This window comes from Rissa tridactyla, chromosome 3 (assembly GCF_028500815.1).
Source record: "Rissa tridactyla isolate bRisTri1 chromosome 3, bRisTri1.patW.cur.20221130, whole genome shotgun sequence".
Classification (NCBI taxonomy): Eukaryota; Metazoa; Chordata; class Aves; order Charadriiformes; family Laridae; genus Rissa; species Rissa tridactyla.
In genome coordinates, this window is record NC_071468.1 from 29,330,375 (window position 1) to 29,354,041 (window position 23,667).

At 43.7% G+C, this 23,667-nt stretch overlaps 1 protein-coding gene and 1 long non-coding RNA gene across 13 annotated transcripts in view; one reads left to right on the forward strand and one right to left on the reverse strand.

The window, feature by feature from the left end:
• The window catches only part of PPM1B (protein phosphatase, Mg2+/Mn2+ dependent 1B), a 91,915-nt gene extending 68,252 nt beyond the window's left edge, over window positions 1–23,663 (forward strand). For 3 of the 12 annotated variants that reach the window (XM_054194005.1, XM_054194004.1, XM_054194000.1), the window contains exons 2-11: window positions 7,718–8,204; window positions 9,468–9,647; window positions 10,739–10,893; window positions 11,912–12,037; window positions 15,570–15,689; window positions 16,711–16,835; window positions 18,098–18,296; window positions 19,125–19,271; window positions 21,776–21,892; window positions 22,730–23,663. In XM_054194005.1, the coding sequence (XP_054049980.1) occupies window positions 7,808–8,204; window positions 9,468–9,647; window positions 10,739–10,893; window positions 11,912–12,037; window positions 15,570–15,689; window positions 16,711–16,835; window positions 18,098–18,296; window positions 19,125–19,271; window positions 21,776–21,892; window positions 22,730–23,170 (2,007 nt within the window). In that variant the 5' untranslated portion in view covers window positions 7,718–7,807 and the 3' untranslated portion in view covers window positions 23,171–23,663. Of the gene's footprint in view, window positions 1–1,167; window positions 1,384–4,294; window positions 7,167–7,309; window positions 7,348–7,717; window positions 8,205–9,467; window positions 9,648–10,738; window positions 10,894–11,911; window positions 12,038–15,569; window positions 15,690–16,710; window positions 16,836–18,097; window positions 18,297–19,124; window positions 19,272–21,775; window positions 21,893–22,729 lie in introns of those variants that run through there. The other 9 variants (XM_054194003.1, XM_054194002.1, XM_054193998.1 and 6 more) reach the window with 8 other exon arrangements.
• On the reverse strand, window positions 3,037–7,927 carry LOC128906585 (uncharacterized). The gene is made up of 3 exons (XR_008465228.1): window positions 7,806–7,927; window positions 4,106–4,295; window positions 3,037–3,483 (listed from the first exon to the last, which is right to left on the reverse strand). It is a non-coding gene; the product is annotated as an uncharacterized LOC128906585 (long non-coding RNA).
• Window positions 23,664–23,667: the final 4 nt, after the last annotated feature.

The following is a 23,667-nucleotide window of genomic DNA, read 5'->3' on the forward strand; positions in this document are numbered from 1 at the left end:
GATGCCTCTTGGAAGGGGTTTTGTGTGTAGCTGCCTAGCGCTTTTCAAACAGCGGTGTGTCAACATGCTTACCATGTGAACGCTACTTGCTTATGTACTGCCTGCATTGGCAGTGTTTTCCTAGTGGTGGTGGTAAGTGTGCCGCTTGTATTCCCTTTGGGTTTGGGCTTCGGTACGATAAAGGTGCAATTGAGAGATGCTTTATATATGTATAGAAGGCAGAGGCAGCTGTGGGGTAGTACAGAAGCTGGAGTTAATGTCTGCGAGGTGGTGGGGGAGCAAGAGGGAAGATGGTGAGGCTGCACATCGGAATGTCAATGTGCTGTGGTCGTGTGTCAAGGGAAAGCAGCATGCCATGTAGGAACTGGAGGGAAGTTGTGCTACGCGGCTGAAGAAGGGGCCACGGGGAGATTTGTAGGGTGCTGTTTAAAGATTAATACTTAGAAGAACTGCTAAAAAGCTAATTTTAACTCATGGAAAATTAGGATTGTCTTTAATTTTAGTCTTCGTATTTTCAGGCTAATATGAAATTTAAGATTAAGTTCTTTAGATCTTTGGAAATGGCTTCTTATAGCTGTGAAATGTTTCTCTGATGCAGAGGTCTAGTTTGCCCTGGGCAGGGAGCACCTTCCTTGAATATAGAACCTTGCACACGGCCAACTCTTGCCATGCTGGATGCCAGGGCAGTCCAGCTCAGTTGGAGAAATGTGGTTTTGTTTGTTTGTTTTACCAAAATGTGTTCTTCCAATTCCTTGGTTTCACTTCCAGTGTTCACGTTAATTTTACGCACCCAGGCTCCTGTTGCTGGAGCCGGTTAAGTGTTGGGTCACAGGTGGCCATTGTAAAAGCCTTGGGATGCAAGTCAGTAGTACAGATAGTACGACAGACAATTGGGGTGCCATTCAGTAGTACAGACAGTACAAAGACTGGAGATTTCTGATCTAAACTAAGCTCTTTCAGCAGGAAACTGTCTCGGAGCACAACCCGAGTAGGTATCACCCATTTGACGTATGTGAAAAAAAGCAAATGAGTTGCAGGGAGACCTATCTAGATGCACTGATAGAGACAGAGAAGGATTTAACTCGTTTTTCTAAGCTGAAGAGAGGCTCAGTGGAGTGCTATATATATATAAAAAACTGTGCGATACTATGTGTGTAACTCCTGCAGGTGGGGAAACTGAGGCACTGTGAAAAGCATTACAGCTTGTACAGTGTGGTGATAGTGGTGGTCAGGCAGTGTCAGCCCTGCAGAACACAGCATTCCTCGCCTGACAGCCCCTCCCTGAAAATCCTTCCATCCTTCCACGTGAGGAAGTGCTCAGTGCTCAGCAGACCAAAACTTGCTCCTCAGTTACTATGCGGTGAATGTAAATTGTTGTCAGAGGTAAGTTCTAGCAGGGATAGATGTGGTTTGCTATGGGGTGCTGTCTTTTAGTAACACAGAGGATAGATGTAGTAGTGATGCAGTACAATGCCACATCTTGGTTTTGAGCTTTTGCTTGGCTTCCTGTTGGGCTGTCTAGCTCTGCTGCCTGTGTTATGACTTCCCCATTTCCGAGATCTTTCAGTAACACCGAGTCACTCTTGAGTGTACACCGTCAAAACTTCAGCAAGTCTTTCAGGGTTTAATACTGTGCTGAACGTGCCCAGCTCATACCAGAGTAAAACGGAGATCTGGGTCTCTCTGTAGCAAAGCTTTTAAGAACTAGGCTGGAAAAGAAAATTCTTTGAAAGTTGTTATCCTCTAGGTCAGAAATGTGATGGACGAATGCTGTAAAGGGAAACTGGTACAGTGTAGATTGAGAAGGGTGCAGTTATGTGCGTGAGCTTCCTCCTGGAGAGGCAACAAACCTGGAGCTTTAAGTTTTTCTGTGGATGCATGTCAGTATAGTGCTTGACCCTCTGTAGGGGAGGGCATCCAGGAGGAGTCAGGTCTGTGTGCTGCTGTTCTTGCAGCTGTGCTAACAGCAAGAATTGAAGGATAGTTCTTTTCATTAATAATAGTGGGAGAAGCCAGCGATGCTGGTGACCCATGGCGGGCAGGGGCCCAGTGCTTCCTTCCCGTGAAACCTACCCCTGAAATGTCACGTGAGCAAAGCAGCGGCTATTACAACATTTATAATGCCATTAACCTTTAAAAAAAAAAAAAAAAAAAACCAAAAAAAAAAAACCCCAACAAACCGCATCACGGTGTCCCATGCAATTGTATTTTGCCACGCTCCCAGGACTCGAGGCTGCTGGCAGAAACCTCACGCGCACTCAGGGATCTCCTGGGTAGAAGATACCATCTCAGAAACTTGTTCCTCAAGAGCATCTCTCTCTCCTGACGGCTGCCCACCACCGTCAAGGGAGGACTTTTAGTGCTGAATGAAACGTAGCTTTAAAGGTCAGTTTATCCATCAGTCTTGTGGGAGCCGCTGAGGGAAAACTGACAGCCGCAGTGTTTGCCTCTTTACATGGGCATAAAGCTGGCCCCGATTCTGTAAATAATGAGGTTATATTTAGAGGTGAAGTGCATTATGTCAGACCAGTTCCAGTGGTAACAAACCATTTAATGAAAAAGCATTAAGCAAGAGAACTTTTTAACAATAAACGTCTTCCTACACTTAGCACGTTAGGGTGCTTAATCGCCCCTCTGTGTGGTTTTCGGTGTAATATGTATGGTATCAAATAACTGGCAAGCTACTTGGCATTTGTATAGCCTCAAACAGCAGACTACTTAGTCAGCCCGTGCATCTAAATAATTATATATAAGAAATACTTGTGGAAATTAACCCCTCCATCTTACGGAAATAACCATGGCAATCTGTGTGGAGATAGCAGCTATTACTGCCCACATACCGATTGGTTTTGTTTCCCTATCTAACCCTGAGGTAAACAGAATAACTGGCACAGAATGTGAAGTGTTTTCTTTACTATTTAATGCTTTTCAGTGGATTCCGCTAGCGCAGTTGCACTGGCTAGTTACTCCTGCTAAACTATAAAATTGCTCAGGGGGGAACCGTTTGAGAATTGCTTGAGAGCAAGCCAGGAGCATAATGCCTGCATACATAAAATATATTTTAAAAGGAAAAAGTTAAAGCTCAGCGGGAATTGTTGGTGATCTGCCTCTCAAGATGAGGTTTACAGTTTCCCTTTATCAAATAATTTCAAGGCGAGCAACTCCTCAAGTGGAGGTGGGGGGGGAGGTCTGTAATAAAAGCAAAATACCTGTGTGGTTTTATTTTTAGTCTATGAGGAAAAAACATATAGGAGGAGGTACCAGATTCTTGGGCTTGTTCTCCAGGGTCTGTGGTACGTTATCGTCCAGATCTGTTTTAAGCTCCTTGGCTGTATTTTCCTGCCAGGTTTTCTAGAAGAATTTTTAGCATTTAAGGTCCAGATGTCCAGTTTAAGTGTCCCTGTGCTCCGCTGGTACCTGCTTGTGCTGCAGCTCTTCTTACGTGACAAGGTGGAGTTGATCTGAAATATGATTGAAGTCTGGCTGTAAAAAAAAAAAAATTGTATGTTCACCAAGACAGCGACCTGGTTGTTCCAGGATGGTTTATGTTCTGTTTTAACTTTAAAATAATTGTGTGTCCCTGTATTTTTGCATGCCCTGTAGCCACCGGAGGAAGGTTGAGGCAGTGAGGCACATGGATTCGTCTATACCACGGCCTCTGGTTCGTGCGTTTAGCTGCTGCAGCAGCATACTCCTCTTTTCAGCCGCACGCTTGTCAATTAAGACACGCTCTGTCCTACTTTAGGTATAAATAAGCCTTTAATGTTACTTAGGGATTACATTAGGACAAGAGGGGCTCTTTTGAAGACGACGGTTCCTGCGCGGCAGGGTTCGCAGAGCTGGCCTTGGCTGATGTGCCCCTGGAAGACGCTTGAATAAGGGAAAGTTAACTGTTTCCAAAGGGTGCGTGTGGAGAGCAGTGGCAGTTTCTGACTACCAAAATACTAAATTGGCCTTTGAGAAGCATGCAACCACCCTGTAGCTTTAGATCAAGCACAGATGTCCATGCAGGCAATTAGCAGCATTAAGTGTAGAGGTTTTAAAAAAAAAAAAAAAAAAAAAAAAAAAAAAAAAAGGGGGGTGGTGGTGGTGCTGAAATACTCACTTGGACCCAGCACTTCAACAGTGTTTTGGGGTAGCAGTGTCGTAGGACTTGGGTGAAGTGGGGGTAGGTCCCTGATCCGTGGCAGTTTTAATGTGGGTAAGCCATTAACGGAATTTAAACCCTCTCCCCATCTTTGATTCCAGCAGCGTTTGTGGGTGTAAGACTTCACTGCTTTCCACTCCCTGACTTTCTGTAGGGGACAGACAGCAACGTACTGAACAAATGCAGCCACAAAGACCGTGATTTGACTGAAGAGTTGCTCAGTCGGGGAGTTGTGCTTTGTGTCCCGGACCCTCTCCCTGCCTCTCCTCCTCCTCCTCCCTGTGCTGGGCTGGCAGACGCATTCGTGTGGTCTCGTGGGCACCAGGCGGATTGGAGAGCTGTCTGAAGAATGAAATTAGTATTTTTTTTTTTTCAGCCAAATCTGTTTCCCAATCTGGTTCACTGCGCAGCTGCCTAAACACTTCACCTGACACAAGGCAGGGGGCAATGCAAGGCAGGAACAAGCAGTCGGGGATAAGAGTTGATTAAATTAGCATTAAATGCTGGTGAATTAGACACAAAACTGCATCTTAAGTCACGGTCATGTAGCATTGCCTATTGAGCAGCTATTTGTTGTCATAAACTACATGTCTGTGTCCTGCTGATGTGCCAAAGGTGTTTTCTAGGACTTGCAGAAGTGCAGATCTGCATCTCTGGTATGTAAATGCTCTGGCACCCAGCTTCTCTTGTTGTGTGCCCATGCTGCAAAGTGGTAAACACGAGGATCCTTGACCTCGGGCTGCGTTCTTCCAAAGAGACGCTGACTGTGACTTGCAGCAAGCTGTGTGTGACATGGTCACAATGTGGTACCAAACAAAATGACAGCACGGCTGGCCTTGGCTCTGCGGGATCATGTGTCTTGTCATAAAGTTAGAGAGGAATGGAGAAAGGAAAAAGAAGCGCTAAAACCTGATTAGGTGTCACTTAACGCTCTGCTGTTTTGTCATGCAGTTGTCTCCCAGGAAGAATACAAATGCAGGGAGGCTGTCCCCGTTAGCCAGGTAGGAAAGACTTGGAACGAGCAGGCTGGTGGCTGCTCCTCTTGGACACAATGCTCTAGCTGGGAATCCTTTTTAAAAATAAACAAAAAGTAAATGAGCAGATAAAACAGCGGGGTGACTTGGATAATTAGCGTACAGTCTGCTTGTCGGTGTTGCTCCTAGTTGGCTATTTTCAGTGAATGTCCTTCATCTTTTTTACATACTACTTAGTTCTCTTTCTAAATACTGCAGCAGGAGCTAAGTCTCATCTCATAGGCGTTGGTTTTGCACAGTGTCGTGATCTGGGAGGCTTGGCTTTGATCTTGTGGTGAGTGACGGGGTTTTTGGGGGGTCATAGGCGTCGCTGGAGGGTGCATGTACATAAATGCTCTGCGCCTATGTGTTTGTATCTATTCATATCTAGATCAATATTCTCAGCTCTGATTCTATATTGTGGCAGCCACATTATTTAGAAACATGCTTACAGTCTATGGGGGTGGGGGGGAGGCAAAACAAACAACCAGAAAACCTCAATCGATCAATCAAAACCTAACAAGCCACAACTGAGGGTGGTGTGAGCCTGTTCCCAGACTTTCCCGGCCCTGGCACTGAGCCCTCTCTGCGCATGACTGTCCCGAGCCCCGTTGGTTGACTCGTCTGAGCCACGCGTCCATGGCAGGTGCCTGTGTTTTGGTCGCCCTCTGCTCTTGCCTCGGACTTGCGTTGCTTCCCGCTGCGCTGGGGTGCTTGGAGATGCTTTTGGGAAGAAAGCCACGGGCGCGTTTAAAACTCTGAGCTTGGGTAAAAAGCAAGGCAGGGAGTACTAAGGTCTTGAGGTGTACGTGATGCAATCTAAACATTTTCTATATTATGCATTTGCTATTTTAATCTGAAATGAAGTCATTGAAACGAAGCAAATGGGGGGGGGGGGGGGCAGGGGAAGAAAAGATGAATGAAGTATACAGTGAACAGACTGACACATTCAAACCAGGTACCGAATACAGGCTTATGCCCTGAGCGTACCAGGCCTGCCTGGAAGCTTTTACAACCTACTGATACCATGATATTTAAGACTGCAGAGTCATTAGGAGGGAGATTGTTTCAAATAATTTCCCAGCAATACTGAATCACAAGCTATCCCCCTATCGCAGCTACCTGACACAGCACAGGCTGAGGTTGCTGCCAGGCACTGCTGTGAGGAAGTGATGTACAGAAATTATTTAAATAAATATTTATATTTAATAAATAATTATAAATAATTATATTAAATAAATATATGCACTCTGTGCATATATTGGCATCTTGCACACTGGGTAAACAGTCCCACTTTGGGACAACAGAAGGGGAAGAAAAGGATTAAATCTGTCAGAAAAAAAGGCCTCCTCTCACCTCAGCTACCGAAGCAATAACACCTTTTTTGAATCGTTTGAGTATTGCATGCTGGAGTTTTTCAGTCATTAGTTTATAAACTTCTTTCATGGTTTGAGGCAAACATAATAAAGACTTTTTTGAGGCCAAAACCAACCTTTCCTCCACTGCAGTTGCCTATGGGAGTTTCCCTGGGACCCTGACCCCAGGACCCTATGGTCACGGGCAGGCATTTGCTTTTAGATGTGATAAGGCAGCTCCTTGGCAAATGTATATTGCTTTATTGTTTGCTTTGATATGCCTGGGCAGAGGGCAGGGGCTGGAGGGGCGGTCCTGGGGATGTGGGCTCCGTGGCTTCAGGGCAGCTGGGGCTTAGGGCACGCAGATGTGTAAATCTGGGCACACTTGTGCAGACTTCGGGCAATGCTTTTTCCTGGCTAGAGTAGTAGAAAGCGGGGAAAGAAGGGAAAGGTCACTTTCCTTTAAACAAATGTTGTTGTGTTGTTTTTCTGGCTTGGTTTTGCTTTGTTTTTTAAAAAGGGATTTTAATAGTGGGCAGTGGGTTTGCCTCTTGAGTCCTGCTTGTGCCTGTGCAGCGCTATCCTGTCCCGACCTGGGGATAGCTCTCTCTGGGTGTAGCCGCCCATCACATGCTGTGAATCGCAAGATTGGTATGTGCCTTATCGTGGTTACTGCTGAAGAGTTGTGGCTGGGCTGGGCTGGGCTGGGCTGGGTTGGGTTGGGGGCTTTTGGTTTTTCTAAGCTGTGAGAAACGAAGTGCAACCAGCCTTTGTATCTTTTTTTTTTTTCTTAGTTAATTTGTGTTGTTGCTTTTGAGCCAGAAGTTGTCAACACCTCGTTCTTGCTCTCCCGTGCTTAAATTACTCATTAATGCTCAGAGTGCTTTAGGGGCAGGGGAGGCCTTGACCGGTCTGGAAAGCTGCGTATTTACTATATCTTTTACTGGTAGAAACCCCCAAGTTCTCCCCTTGCTGTCCAAAGGAAGAGAAGTTTGGTGTCCTGGAGAGAGTAACTCTGCTCAGCGGGTATGAGGGATAAACTGCGCTTTCTTGCATTTTGTTATCTTGCTGAAGATGCCTGTTAGGCGGAAGAGCAGGAGCACTTTGCCCTTTTTGTCTCTTTTTGAACTTTGACCAGTTGGCCGGGGGTTGATTATAAACTCAGATGCTAATTACTCTGCTTCTCATTTCACTGAACAAAGGTGTGTTGTCACACTTTTTTGCTGTGGCGGGGGTCTCCAGGACAAAAACCACGAAGTGAAATAGTTGAGGTGAAAGCTAAGAGCTTACCTATGGAGCTGAGTGACAAGAGAGGTGTGGAGAACAACGGATTTGTTCAAAATGAGGCTTTTGATGACAAGGAGACTGATGCCAGTAGCCAAGAAGAAATGCCAAAAACATGCATTGTTGATGCGGACCCGACGGCTACGGAGGAGCTGGTGTTGAAGCCCTATGCAGGGATGCCGAAGGAAGTCTTGCTGAAGTTCTCCAGCCAAGCTCGGTACAGAGTCACCAGGGAGATTCTCTTTTGGCTCATGATCACCGCTGCCGTCGTGCTTGTGTCCGCTACGATTGCGATTATCGCTCTCTCTCCAAGGTGCCTTGACTGGTGGCAGGCCAGTCCTATTTATCAGATCTATCCTCGTTCCTTCAAGGACAGCAACATGGATGGGAATGGGGATCTGAAAGGTGGGTGAATTTCCGTTCTTGGTATGTGCAGAGCTGTGTAGAAGTAGTTTGTCTGTATATCCATGTGTATGTATTTAAAAAATATAGATAGAGAAATCTCCCGATAGAGAAAGCCACCCTACTGGAGAGAGGAATAAAAGTTATCCGACTAAACATTAATAGCAATTCACACTGTCATTAGTAGATCTAGGATCTTCTTGCCCAAGTTGTTATTTTAAACCTGGAGTTAAAACGGATGTTTAGAAGTGGGGCTGAGAGCAAGCAGCAGCACAACTATCATCAGAGTAAAATACCTCCACAAAACTGAGGTCAGTCAGGAGGAACTGGTGGTGCTGAGCACTTTGTTGTATCAGGTTTTCTGCCTCGCCATAAGAGAAAATTAAAACTGAGAAAAAGGAGAGAAGGGCGTGTTGCTTTTTGTTCAGAGTCTGGGTGGTTTTGAGCTCCCGAGTGCATTGATAAAGGGGTACTTGATACTAAGTGAGGCAACGCCACTTATCAGTAGCTTAACTGTGACTAAGTTTCCAAAGGGGAAGGCTCAACACCATAATGGACAATAAATTTCTAAACAAGAAGCACTAGCTGTAACATACTCTACCAGCAAGAGAAGAGAAGAAACTGTTTCTGTAGTTGCATGCCAATAGTAAATATGTCAGGAAGATAGAAGAGATTTGGGTTTAAAAAAAAAAAAAAAGCCAAATGAAAACCACAAAAAAAACCAAACCCACAAACCCAAAACAACTAGGGGAGACTGGAGTAAGGGGTCCTGAAAAAAAAAAAAGCAACAGGGGGAAAAAAAAATATGAGACTTCTCCTAATGGCATGGAAAATGTGGGATTTTTGTATCAAAATTTTGCTTTCCTTTGGGTGTTCTGAGGATTAATTGATGTTCCTTGAAATGGGAAAGCAATGCTGTTGCTGCATTTTAAGAAAATATAGGAGTTCATTTTCAGAAGTGAGTGTTAAATTTATTAAAGTGTAAATCTTCTTATAATAGACTATAAGTTTGCTTTCATCTGATTTTTTTTTAATTCCTGCTTTATTTTCCTTATAAAAGTGGCTTTGAATGGTTTCCATCTGCGATCTGATGCTATCCCTGAAGACATGTCAAGATTGCCCTGATACCTGAGATCAGTGAAAACAGGAGATGGCCCTGTATTAAAGGGACCTGTGTGCCATCTTTGACTGAGAGCCCCCAGCAAACGTATTTCAACAGAAATATTTTGTCTTTTCTAAACAGATTACGCTCTCTTCTTTCAACAGGTATCCAAGAAAAACTGGACCATATCACGTATTTGAATATAAAAACCATCTGGATCACCTCTTTCTATAAATCCCCCTTGAAAGACCTTGGATATGGAGCTGAAGACTTCTATGAGATCGATCCCATGTTTGGATCAATGAGCGATTTTGAGAATCTGCTTGCAGCCATACACGATAGAGGTAAGCTGCCATTCCAAGCAAAATAACTCTATTAAAAAGACATTCACTCGTATCACACGGGTGTACCTTGTAGCACTAGGTTATGATCTGAGATTTCAGTTTGTGCATCTGGCAGTTCCCCCATGGTGGTGTTGAGCAGAAGCAGATGGAGGTGCCCGTGAAGGGTATGAGTTACCTCCACAGCAACACAAGCTCTGTGATTGCTGTTTCCTGCCCTGGGGTAGGGCTGGGAGTGGGACCAAAGGCACGGGGAGCTACAACAGCAATGTCAGGCTGCAGGACACCCTCTGCAAGCCATGGTCACCTCTGAGGATGTCCGCGGGTGGTAGGGCTGACATACTGTCTGTGCTCCCTGGTGCATATGGATGTGGGCATCAGTAGTCCAACAGGATCAAGGCTGACTTTGAATGTTATGACTGATGGCTGCTTTCTGAAGAAAGCAGGGAAACAATTACAGGGTTGGGAGGGAACATACACTTCCTTCCTGCAATTGCACCCACGGTTGGTGCGTTTATGCCTTTAGACCAAATGTTTGCTCAGATGTTTCCCCTTACAGCTGTTGGGCTGAATGGAAAATGGTTTGCCAGTCCCAAAGACATTTGGGATTGCAAAAAATGTCTAAGCCTTTAAGCAGAGTGAGGAAGAACTTGTGTTCACTGATGCTAGACTGGTGAAGTGCCTTTCCCACCTGGGAGGTGGGAGACAGATGTTGAAGTCAGATCTAGTGGAAGTGGTTCCTAACAGCAGAAATCTGTTCTGCCTTTTCTTCCCTTCCCTTTCCCTCCCCAGCAATGGGCAGGGGGGAACAGGACCAGCAAGATGCGTTGCAGCTTCTTGCAGACTTTCATTAGACTAACTGCATCAGTAGTCTGGGGCTTTTTGTTTGTGCTTGTGCCTTCCCATATCAGCAGCCAGCGGGGCTGTGCTGACTCAAAATGGAACGCGCTCACCAGTCCCTCGAGCCTAAGCTCTTCCAGTGGGAGCCTTTCTCTTTTGCCGCACCTCTGGGACGCTTCTGATACTGCATAAAGAAAAAATGTGAGCTTTGACTTAAAAGACTGAATGTAATGGTTTGATTTTTTTTTTTTAAGGGATAAAGGTGATAATGGATTTAATACCAAACCACACAAGTGACAAGCACCGATGGTTTCAACTGAGTCGCAATCGGACTGGGAAGTACGCGGACTACTACATCTGGCAGGACTGCGCACAGGCTGCTGGTTCCGTCACTCCTCCAAACAACTGGGTAAACACGGGAAGGGACACGTTCAAATCCCAAGCTGGATGCAGGTTGCCACATAGCAAAAGGGGCTGTAACGTAACTGTCCCAGTGTGCCCTGGGTTATAAATGGCTGTCGAGAGGTACAAATTGATGTTACTAAATGAGCTAGCGCAGACTGAGATTTAAACCAGCTCAGGGTGGAGGGGTTCCTACTTCAAACAGAATTTTAAAAATTACTTTTGTTTCTTTCCCTTAGCATTAAATCTTCACTCATTAAACAAACACAAAAGGAGCAGTTGTGCACAAATTGTTCACACGTGCCCCCTTCTGTGTCTGGGTACTCGGCTCTAGAAACTTCATCTCAGCTCCTCTGAAATCATAGTTGGTGGGGAGGGAAACAAAACAGAACGTTCTTGGGTTTTTCCCTTTTTCTGGAAAGCGATCAGGCCAGAAAGTTGCATGATTACCAACTTGTATATTCTAAAAATTCAAGGTGGAATTAATATTTTGGACAAACTAGTGTAATTTTTTTTTTTTAAATGTATGGTCTTAAGAGCTATGTTAGCTTTTGGACTCCCTTATTACAGGGATGATTAAGTTAGCATTTTAACATGCTGACTGTTGGTGCTTCAAAGGCATAATAGAAGACTGCAGAAAGCACTATGTTAACTAAAGCTATTTTTAATAAGCTTTAGGAAAAACAATTCCAGAAGAAATGTTCCCACCCATGTTTTCCACTCTATTCTGAATAATTCCCTGTGAAAGTCTACTCAAAAAACAAACAAAACCAAAAAACAAAAAACAATGAAACTGAACATTGAACAAGAAATACATATAGTGAAGCACAGCTAAAGGGAGAGCAACTAGCAAGAGAAGGAAATGTAAAAACGTTAAGTACCAAAATCTACTCAAAATTTAGTCCATTGATTAGGCATTTTATGCTTTATGATATGCTTGTAATGCACTACATCTTAAAGTATGCATAGGAGTAAATGTTTGTTAAATTAAGAATTCTGACTGTCCCCCTCCCTGACGTGAGCAGGTGAGCGTCTTTGGGAATTCCAGCTGGCAGTTTGATGATGTGAGAAGGCAGTGCTATTTTCATCAGTTTGGGAAAGAACAGCCAGACTTAAATTTTCGCAACCTTGCTGTCCAGCAAGAAATCCATGTAAGTAGTAACCCACTGCTGCTCTGCCAACAGCAAAGCAGCTATTTCTACACTTCATTTCTCTGATTATTTGTGGTACACAATTTACGGTCTAGTTGGAAGTAATTTGAGGATTGCAACTTACGTAAACTATCGTTAACAAAAAGGTGTCTGGACAAACATTAGGTTTATAAACAAAATTCAGGCTTTATCTTGTAATACTTCCACTATCAGAGGTACTTTGTTCAAGTCTTTTTAATTTAAAAGCAAACAAGCAACGAAAAAAAAAATCCCAATAAAATTGTCCTTGAGTGGAAGCGCTGTCAGCGGGTGGTGTTGTGGTCCTCTGGGTTTTCAGAAGATACAACTTGCTATTTTTGCCGGCTTGAGTCCCCTCCTCTCACAAGGGCCTGGCAAGATCTCGATGGGTTTTTGGAACAGGCTATTGCACTTTTAAAGGACCTCCCTTTCGCTTTCTCTTCCCGCTAAAGGCTGTCTTTAAAATTTCTTTGCTTTGATGCTTCAGGGGCCCTCTACTTTTCAGCCGAACCTTATTTGCAAACTGTTTGCACTAAGCTGTCTGTGAACCAAACCTGTCCTTCAGCTGAAATAGCGTTTCCCACCCTTGCTTATGCTTATTTGTTTTTCCGGCTCTGACAACATCCCCCCTCGCTTTTGTTAAGCTAGATTAAATGGGGTAGGCTTTCCCAGTCTGCCCTGGAGGGAGAGACTCGCCATCCCTTTGTTTAGCCGCTACTTACTCCTTGCAGCGCTTCCAGCCTGAGGTTTTTCTCAGCTGTGGATGGCCAGAATTAAATTTAACAGAAGAGATGTCTTGGGCATCTTGTACAGTGGCACAGGTACTTCTCCCTGTGTCCTGAGATTGCTGTTACTTTCTTTGAAGTTGGTGCTAGCAGTCAAATAAACCAACGTGACCGCCGTCTGGAAGCGGTTAACCGCTTTCAGCTCTAGTCTCCATCAAGAGCCAAGGATGAAGGCGCTTAGCGCGTTTGGATGTTGTGTGAAGGACAACAGTTAACTGAAGGATTGGCGCTGAAGGTAAAGCGGCTCTTGCACTGAAGCCTGTGCTGAAACAGAGCTGAATCGCCCAAGTGGAGAGAGGTTTTTATCTCTGTTGATACAAGCAGCTGTTAATCAGCCAGTCAAATGTGGGGATGGCACCTTGTTTTAAAAGCAGAGAGATGTTTGCATTTTCAAGAAATGGAGGCAGCGCTGACTTGTATTACGGGGAATGCCTGGGCTGGTGGATACAGGGGAGACAGTGAGTTTCGGTCTGGCAGCATCTCTGATGACTTCAGAGGGGAGAGACACTGGTGGACAGAGGTCACCGCGAGAGCGCTTTGCCAAGCAAGGTGGAGCTCTGATGAAACCTCATGCCTGGTCTGCATCGTGTCTCCCAGCAGATAATGTAGAATTCCTTAAAATAAGGGGAAGTGGGGCTGAGCATGGGGAGTCTGACAATTGCTGCTTTTTTTTCCCCCCCATTTAAGTTATACGCCATCAGGTAGTACAGCTACCTCAAGTGTTTTGATTTAGTCCTTAAGTGTTTGCTACTTTGTACTGCTGAATTTTGGTGTGTTTCTTTGGTGGTGGTATTCGTGGCTGCCCAGTTCTTCTGTGATGATCTCGCTGTCTCTGTGGGGCCTCTCCCCTCACTGCGGGTACTGCATGTACGTGAAGAAACAAAACGCTTCTGGTCATACCTGTTAACTAAAGCATGAAATGAGACTGCTCTCGAGACTCATCCTTGAAAGACTCCACTAGTAACCTCTCTACATCCTTAAGAATGAATCCCTTAATGCCACGTCTTTCCGCTCTCACCTTTTTTTCCTAGCATTGCACATACTTTTCAATGGTCCTGGCTAATATTTTTTTTTAATGGTTCCTGATACATTGCTGAAGGTCCAGTAGCAAATAGATGCTGCATTTCCTATGCAAAGAAAAGAGATGAAAACTAGTAATTTTGGCCTGATAACACTAACCTTTGAGTAATACTTACGAACATCATTAATTGCTCCAGCACGTCAAAGAATAAGCTTTGTCTAGTATTTTAATTCAAAATCCTGTTTCAGAAGGTTAGAAGGACTGAGCAGGAAGCAAATGGACTCTTCCAGGGAAGCTCAAGCCTTTGGTGTAGCCACAGGGCAGGCAAGAGCAATGAAAGGTAGCAGCCAGCATGTTGAAGCTTTCCTGCATAAATAAAAGATCAGTCTCAGTGAGCACCACGTTAGCGCTTGATATTTGCTTTTGTGATGAGCATATGCATAAAAATGAATTAATTTTTGGTGGATTCAGTATTGGACAGACACCATATCAAGAGCTGCTGCTTTCAGAATGGCTCGATAAGAAAGTACAACTCAGTAAGGCGGAGTCTTTATTTGCCAAACAAAAATCTGTAAAGCTTGAGTGTGGACTAGTTCTACTCCAGCCTATTCAGGCAATGTACAGTTTTTGTTCTCAGATGAAGAAAAGTGAAAAGTACATGGTCTAAAAGAACATTTGCAGAAACCACTCAAGAGGGACTGAACTTTAGAGTGTTTGTTAAAATTAGAGCAATTAAAACTGTAGTAATACAATAGCTACTGAAGTAGGATATAACTTTATTAATAGTGACTAGCCTCTGAATTTGATAGTGAAATTACAAATTGACAGCAGTTAATTTGGCTGATAATTTTTCATGTTCCTGCAAATCAACAAATAAGCCTGAAAATAAAATAAAAAATTTCACAACAGTCAAATAAGAGAGAATCATGGAAAAGTTTGGCTTGGAAGGGACCATTAAAGGTCATCTAGTCCAATGCCCTGCAATGAGTGGAGACACCTTCAACTAGATCAGGTTGCTCAGAGCCATGTCCAGCCTGGCCTTCAATGTTTCCAGGGACGGGGCATCTACCACCTCTCTGGGCAACCTGTTCTAGTGCTTCACCACCCTCAGCGTAAAAAAATTTCTTCCCTCTTTTAGTTTAAAGCCATTATCCCTTGTCCTATCGCAACAGGCCCCGCTACAAAGTTTGTCTCCACCTTTCTTATAAGCCCCCTTTAAGTATTGAACAAATGTTTGAAGAGCTCTATTGTATAAAAAGAAAATTGGTGGCTCAAGGTCTGTGCAGAACAACATATTCTTGCATGTTTGAATCAATGTGTTCTGATTATGTGCAGCCATGACGAGTTTCAACAACAACAGCGCTTAGCACGAACCTAATTGTTTTGATGGATGAGATTAGAAATGACTGTTAGTGAGGCGTGCCCTGGCTTTGGTTGCGTGAATTGTGGGAGAAGTTACAAAGCAGTCTTCTTTTTTATACTGGATGAACTAATAAAACGTGCTTTATTTAGATGTTAGTTTGACCTTAGATCAATATGATTCACTTTAATCTAGTGATATGATTCACTAGTTCAAAATTTGAAGTAGAAATTAAAAAATAGATTATTACATGTTAATACCTACTAACAGGTTTAGTTTCTTTTTCAGTATGTACTACTTTGAATGGGATGGGCTCACTTGGAATTCTCAACTTCTACCTTTGTCTAGGATATTATCAAATTTTGGCTCGGCAAAGGAATCGATGGATTTAGTTTCAGCGCTGTTAGATTTCTTTTAGAAGCAACGCATCTACGGAATGAGCCTCAAGTGAACAAGTCCCAGAATCCAGTAACGTATATGTTCTGTCTTTGCTTTTTTCCTGGATTTCCCACTGGGGCAAGAGTGTATGTTTCTACTCTGTTGGGTCTTAATTGTGGCTTTAGGAAGACCGAGTCAGTTGTGTCCTTTGGAGGGCAGGTGGCTCCTGGGCGCTCTGCAGAAGGAGCACATACAAGGAGGAAGCCCTTGGGCTGAGGGTGTATGTCAGTGAGATAACTGCAGGCAGGAGCGCTGTGGGTGGGAGGAGAATTGTCCATAGACCCTTCCTATTTCTGTTCTGACATAGCTGCTTTGACTTTTGTTTAAAAATAATTTGCTTTTCAATTTATATTCTAAAAAGACCAGTCTTGTGGTTTTAATGGTTGATTGGTTATCTTGAGGGAGCCCACTGCAGGAGGCAAGCTCAGAGCTCTGGCTCGCTTGGCATCCCATGGCAGTCACCAGCATGTATTTCTTCTACGTTGCTAGTAGCAATTGGAGTAAAACAAAACCCCTCGTGTTGGCAGTGTGTCACAGTGAGACATGGTCAGACACATTCAGAAGCAAGCGCCCTGTTGTTTATGCTGCTTGCTTTTGCTGAGGCGGTGAACTGGGAGACGTTCCCAGATAGTGCCAGTACTAAGATGCTGTTCCCTTGCGGAGTTGGGGATCACATAAAACTGTTTGGCTCCGCAGGTATTGTTGCCTTTGTAACTGACACCAGTGTTGTCCCTCTTTCTGGCCTGGTATGTGGACATAGCACCTGCTGTGCTCGCCATTCCAGATGGGCTCGGTTGGTTGGTTAGTGCTATGGGCGGATTCTCCCGCTTGAAAGACGGGATCCAAACTAATCATCCCTCTGCTATCATATCTTCATAGTTTCCCCAAGCGCAGTTCAGATCTGCACTGCTAGTGTTGGGATGTTAAACTCATTTCAGCTAAAATTTACCTGGACTGGTGCGTTGTCTCAAGGAAGGACAGGAGGAATTTGGAGAGTTCTGAAATCTAAAACATTGGTCAACTAATGGGAAATGTTGTGGTGTTCTTTAAGGGAAGTATCACAGCCTATTCCCAGCTCTACCATGACTACACGACCACACAAGTTGGTATGCATGATATCATCCGTAGCTTCCGACAGACCCTGAATCAGTTCAGCAGTGAACCTGGCCGATACAGGTAATCATCACTACAGCTAGTGATCACCCTCTTGCTAGCAATAAAATGTTTTTTATTAACATAACATGCCATAAAAAGTTTTCTTCCTCAAATGCAAATAGCGGTGCATAGGCTATGCTATCTCTTCCCCAGTGTGTGAGGGAAAGGAAATAAGTTGGCCTTGGGAGCTCTGCTCTACCTGTGAACTGTATAAAAGCAAACAGAATGGGTGACCTTTCAGATCACAGAGGCACTGTAATTAATCAGCCCTTTGGCTGATTTATTTTACAGTATTAATAATGCAGTTCATCTCAGACACGGTCAGAGATTGTTAAAATCACAGAATGGTTGAGTTTGGAAGGGACCTCTGGAGGTTACCTGGTCCAACTCCCCTGCTCATCAGGGCCACCTAGAGCCGGTTGCCAGGAATTTGTCCAGATGGCTTTTAGACATCTCCAAGAATGGAGACTCCACAAGCTCCCTCGGAAACCTGTGCCAGGGCTTGGTCACCCTTACAGTGAAAACGTTTCCTGATGTTCAGAGAGAACCTCCTGTATTTCAGTTTGTGTCCATTGCCTCTGGTCCTGGCACTGGGTACCACTGAAAAGAACCTGGCTCCATCGTCTTTACACTCTCCCTTCCTGTATTTATATACATTGATGAGATCCCCCTGAGACTCTTCTCCAGGCTGAACAGTCCCAGCTCTCTCAGCCTTTCCTCACAGGAGAGATGCTCCAGGCCCTTAATGGTCTTAGTGGCTCTTTGCTGGACTCTCTCCAGTATGTCCCCGTCTCTCTCGTACTGGGGAGCCCAGAACTGGATGCCACACTCCTGATGTGGCCTCAACAGGGCAAGGATCACCTCCCTTGACCATCTGGCAACATTGCTCCTAATGCAGCCCAGGATTGCATTAGTTGCCTTTGCTGCAAGCACATATCACTGGCTCATGTTCAATTTGGGAGACCCCCAGGTCCCTTTCTGTAGAGGAAAGCTTGGAAACTGCTGGATGTGAATTCAGAAAGACAAGACTTCAGTCAGATGCTTATAGCCTTGCGTTTACTCTTGTAGGTTTTTCTCCAGAAATTTCCAAAAAATATCTCTCCTTGTCTGCTTGACAAAATATTGTTTCTCTATGTTAATCTCTTTTGATGGGGAGGAGGGAAGCAAACGTAATTCTTAATGCTGTGTTATGTTATATGTACATCCAATACCATTCCCAGCTTCCTTCTGCTCTCTGTAAATCAAGAATGAGCCAAAACATGTATTTGTGTACTTCGTTGTAGATTTTTGGGTTCTGACGGTGATGAGAAGGAAAACATTGAAGCAACAATGATGTATTATGGAACCACTTTTATCCAAGAAGCTGATTTTCCCTTCAATTTCAACCTAATTAACATGAAAAATCTATCGGGCAACAGTATTTTTGAAGCTGTCAACTTGTGGATGAAAAACATGCCTACAGGAAAATGGCCAAACTGGGCGGTAAGAGTTCTAGTCTGATTCCTACAGGAAGGGCTTGTTCCTATAGGTGATAGAAACCTATAGGTGATAGTTCCTCTTACGGTGATAGAAACCTCTCCCCAACCCCAAACGCTGATTTCAGTGGGATCAGCAGCAGCCTGAGCCCACGGCTGGGCTGTAGTAGATACCCACGTGAAACTCAGCTGCTGTAGTCACGGTTGCTGGCACTGGCCAGCCGCTGGCTCTTCTGCCCTTTGATAAACAGTTACAGCCTCTGTGCAAGGGTGACAGAAAGGAATTTACGATCATGCCTCACCCTCGGTGTCTCCAGTGCAGCATGGGACATTGACCTAAATCACCAGTGAGGATGGCATTGGTACAATTATCTTTGGCTGTAAACTGACTCAGTGCAATGGATGGAAACCTCCCAGGACCAGGGGACAACAGAGCAGGCAGCTGCGGGCAGTTAACTTAAAACCTTGCTTGTCTTTGCTAGAAATCATGTTTGGGATGTGCAAGAGATCTCTTCAAACCAAGCACCACCCTCACACAACAGAGAAAATGGCAGAAATCTGAGGGAACTGTAATGGGTGGAGGGTTGTTATTTGTCATCTCTCCCCACTTCTGCCTTGTGCTGCTGGCAGGGCTTCTCTGCGCTAAATTATTTGTGTCAGAAGTTGGTGCTGGCACCAAGATAAAAAAACATAACTGCCTTCAGTTAAGGCCTGGACGAAAAGGAAAAAGAAAAAAATCAACTTACTACCTTGTTAAATTAGTTAATCAGTTTCACAAATGCATGAAACTGATTTCATGTTTAACGTGTGTTTAACAGAATGATGTTTTCTTCAGGTTGGAAGCCCCAACGCTGCTCGGGTTTCATCTCGGGTTGGGAAGGAGTATGTCAATGTTATAAACATGCTGCTTTTAACCCTCCCTGGTACTCCTGTAACTTACTATGGTGAAGAAATAGGCATGGAGAACATTGCATCAGAAAACGTAAGTGAACAGTGTTATAAACTCTGGTCCTGTTTTTGTTTAGTTCCAAGTAACAGAACTCTTAAAAATACAAGAACTTTTGTTTAGTTAACCGAACCCAGCCTTCCTGTTTAGATGGTTTTCGGTGTTTCAGTTTCAGCAAAACCATAGGACAGCACGTGTAAATGGCCAGGCCAGAGACCACAGCCAAGGCCTTGATGTGTGTCTGAACTGCCAGACCGCGGTCATGGCCCCTGATTTCTGCTAGAGCAGTCTTGCTTGGTTTGCAGCAGTTTTGCTTTGCTTTGCTTCAGCAGAAAAGGCAGCAAGTGCCAACACTGGGCCTGGGCTCCTGGTTAGCAGAGGTGTGTTGCAGTCACCTGAGGCAAGAGGAACCAAGTTGCTATCTCCTTCCTTACACAGAAGCACCCTAATCGCTCTGTCGAAGTCCATTATTTCCTGTCTTCTATTTAAAGAAAATCAGAGTTCATGAGAGACCGTCACTACAGTCACCATCTCCTGCCAACTGCTTTGCTCTGACTACGCAAAGGCCCCTGTCTAAGCCACAGCCCTCTGCAACGTGCCCAAGCTCTGCAGAAGGAAGGGATCTCCAGAAAGGGGTGGGGATACTGACCAGCCCCTGCTTAGCATTGCCTGGTGGCAAGCAGGAGTGGCTTTTGTTTGTCACGCAGAGTTTTTTTTTTGATTTGTCTTTTAGAGCCCTTTCCATAAAGGATTTGAGTACCTGAGCCTTGGGAACCAAGTGTCTGGCTCACTTGATCATAGCTACAAGTAACACATGATAGGACGTTTGTGTTTGTTAGATTACAGAACTTTGCAGAAATAAGTTTATTCAGGGTCAGGGGATTAAAACAAAGTGTCTGTGCCTTTCACGCTGTGATGACACACCAAACTTATAAGTTTTCGTGTTCAGCCCCTGTAATTTCTTGTCCTTTCTATGATCAAACCTGATTGCTGTTGTGTCTCGTTGCTCAAGATGTATGGGCACGAGTGGAACAGCTTATACCAAAAAGGGAACAGCTCAGCTCTGCCTCTTATGACGACTTCTGAGTACCATGAGAACGTGGTCCTACGGCAGATGCTGTTTTCTTTGTGGAAGGCCTCTGTTAGGGAATGAGACAGCCTCTGATGATGTTACCAACAGTGTTGGCAATCTTTGGGAAAGAGGAAAAGGGAAGAGGTACTTGAAGAAGCAGAGGATCGTCACCAGGTTTGTCTGATTGAGGTGTGAGGAAATGATTCCCTCATTTAAATGGAAATCTCACTTCCTCTGAGAAACACCTACGTCAAAATACCTCCAGCATTTTCTTCCTGCTTCTGATTACTGCTGACAGAATGATACTCTTCAGAAAAGTGGCTTGCCCTTGGCTCCTCGGGGTTTACTCTCTTTTAGTGGCTACCCTGCAGCTCACGGCTTCGTAACAACGCAAAACCACTCTTCGTTCAGTCTGTAGAGGAAGAATCCCTGATTAATGGGTGGCTTAAAAAGATGGAGAGTATTTGCTCAGGGTATAGTTTTTAGCCCCAGCATTTGAAACACTTCAGGAGAAGCTGAAAGAGGTACAGATGAAAGGGAGTGTTACCAGTGTTGAAAACTTAGGATTTTTTTTTTTTTCCCCTGCTTTTCAGAACATGCTAAAAGGAGAAACCCATTATTTATAATGTCACCAAGCAAAGTGACAATTTCTTTTGTTGAGCTGCTGTTCTGACAGATTGTATTGAAAAGTGCCCTTTATATGAAAAACAGTTTTCATGGAAAACAAACACTCAAAGTACGTGCAAAATATTTTATGCCCTCTTATATCATTAAATTTAAGTGTCAGATCTTTTGGCAAGCTCTTCAATAACAATGAGGAAGCTCTTTCAGAATTTTTCTGAATTCTTCCAAGTGAGAACTTCAGATGTTTTCCACTGACACTTTTTAATCAGCTAAAAGCTGGTTTTCAATAAAGTTTTTGCATCTAGAAATAATTTTATCTTTCTCATGCAAACAATGCTGTCCAAATTGTCCCCCTTGCAATGTAAGCTGGAAGAGTGCTAAGGTAAAAAGAGTGATGGTTACAAAAGAACAGCCACTGAATAGCATTTACCAGTTGTTTACTGTTATTTTAACAGCATCTCTTCACTACCTCATATATTCACTCACTGCATGTCTAGATATTTATCAGTATATCCGAGCTGTCATTAGTAAACTTTTATCCAACCATCTGTTGCAAGGGCAGACAACTCTAGCAGAGTCATTTGGGAATTCCACGTTTTACCCAGTGCTGCTGTATCCAGGAGACCATCCATTCTCCTCCAGTTCAGGAACTGTCTTGATTCCTATTTTCTCTTCAGATTTGGAGCAGGTTTACATCCTGCTTAGTAAATTTTAACTTAAAGCAATACTGAAATGGCGATTGTTTGGAAGACGTGCGAATGGGCTGTTCAAGGGATAACTTTTTAATACACTGATGAAAACAATAACTTCTTGGTAATGGCTCTGACACCACTTTATTTTCCAGGTGACCTTTCCAGAGAAATCCCCCATGCAGTGGGATGGCAAAGTTAATGCTGGTTTTACAGAAGGCAACAGTAGCTGGTTACCTGTTAACTCTGACTACCAAAGTGTAAATGTTGAAGTAGGTGTCTCTGTGTGTGACTAACTCTAATGGTCTAAAAAATATTTTAACGTATCTGTTTTGCTCTGACTTCTTTTGCTTAGTGGGGAATTGGTAGTGTAGCTAGTGAGAACAAACTCAAGGGAGGGAAATAAAAGGGCACTGAATCCTAACAAATTGTATTAGAGAAGGAAATCCTTCACAAGCAAGGAGTTGACTTCATCTATATTCATTTAAGCAGGGCAACGGGAATTATGATGTAGATGATTGGCTCGTTAAAATATTAATAGGACGTTAATATTAAATTGAAATCTGGTCATCTTTTCACTTCTATTACTACAGAAAGCACTGGCCTTGTAACAAGAACTTAACGGACCATCTCTAACATAAGTAAATAAAAAATTTTTTCAAGGCAGTTGAGCAGCAAATCAAACAGATTTTGCTGACTTACAGTGCTGAGCAGAACTGAAGACAGAGAAAAAAAAAAGACAGGAAAAATAAACCACAAACAAATGCTGTGACTACAGTAGATTAGACTAAATGAAAAAAATTCAGTATCAGGCTTTGAATGGCTGTGGTTTCTCCTGAATAAATGGTAGTGAGGACACTCTGGGAGGAAGAAATAGTGTCAGTGAAATTCTGTCCTGCCTGAAAACCTGTCTCTGTCACTCCACACGTGCCAAGGAAGTGCATGAGAAAAAGCAGTTTTTCAGTGGAACTTGCAGATTTGGAGAGAGATAATTGTCAAACTGGATTTCTAATAGGTGTGTTCTTAGCAGGCTGTGTGGGTGCGAGAGGTAAGTAATGGTTCCTACCTTCAGTGCAAAGCCGTGACCCTGTTAATGCTGCCTGTTGCAGATCCAGATGACCTGGTCCAACTCAACCCTGAACTTGTACAGAGAGCTAGCTTTACTTCGCAGCAACGAGCTACCCATTCAGCGGGGCTGGATGTGCTACATCTGGAACGACAGCAACACTTTTGTGTATGTGAGGGAACTGGATGGGTTAGACAGAGTCTTTATGATGGTTCTCAACTTTGGGCAGGAATCGACAATAGACCTGAAAGCTCTAGTTCCTGGCCTTCCATCTGAAGCTATTATAAGACTAAGTACTAATTTTAGCAATGCCGGTAAAGCTGTCAATACCAAACTAATTAAAACTGAAATGGGAGAAGGCCTAGTCCTCGAATATAAAACAGCAAAGCCTGTTCATACTATGGAAGCTTTTCAAGGAAATTGTTTTGTGGCAGAAAAAGCTTGTTATTCCAGTGCCTTCAATTTACTTTATGTGAGCTGTTAAGCGCAGGAGTAGATTAACGAAGCTTTCAGGTTAATTTAGAAAATGTCAGTTTTAGGGAAATGCTAAAAACTTTCCATTTTCTTTGGCTGTTATTAAAACTTCTTTTGTGTACAAAATAAACGTCCTGAAAAAGAAAACAGATACCTAATTGTCTTGCATCTGTATTGGTGATGAAAAGGACAAAGTATGGTATAAACTCTCCTTTAGGGTCCGTGGAGAAGAAAACTTAAACCTGTACTGTTTGAGCGTGTGTGTGTCTGTGAGGAAAGAGAACAGTAGCTCTTTGGGTGCTGCCCCTTACAGTCCCTTGTCATTAAGAGCTCCTGTGAAATCCAAAGCCTGTGGCAGTTCATAGGAACTTTTTAGAAGTCTGCAGATTTGTAAAACTTATTCTAAAGGGGCAGCCCTATACTTCTTAAAATAGGTAAAAGCAAGGAAGACTAATATATAAAGTTGTGATGTGATATATAGAGTTGAGAGAAGTACCTCTTCTCTGG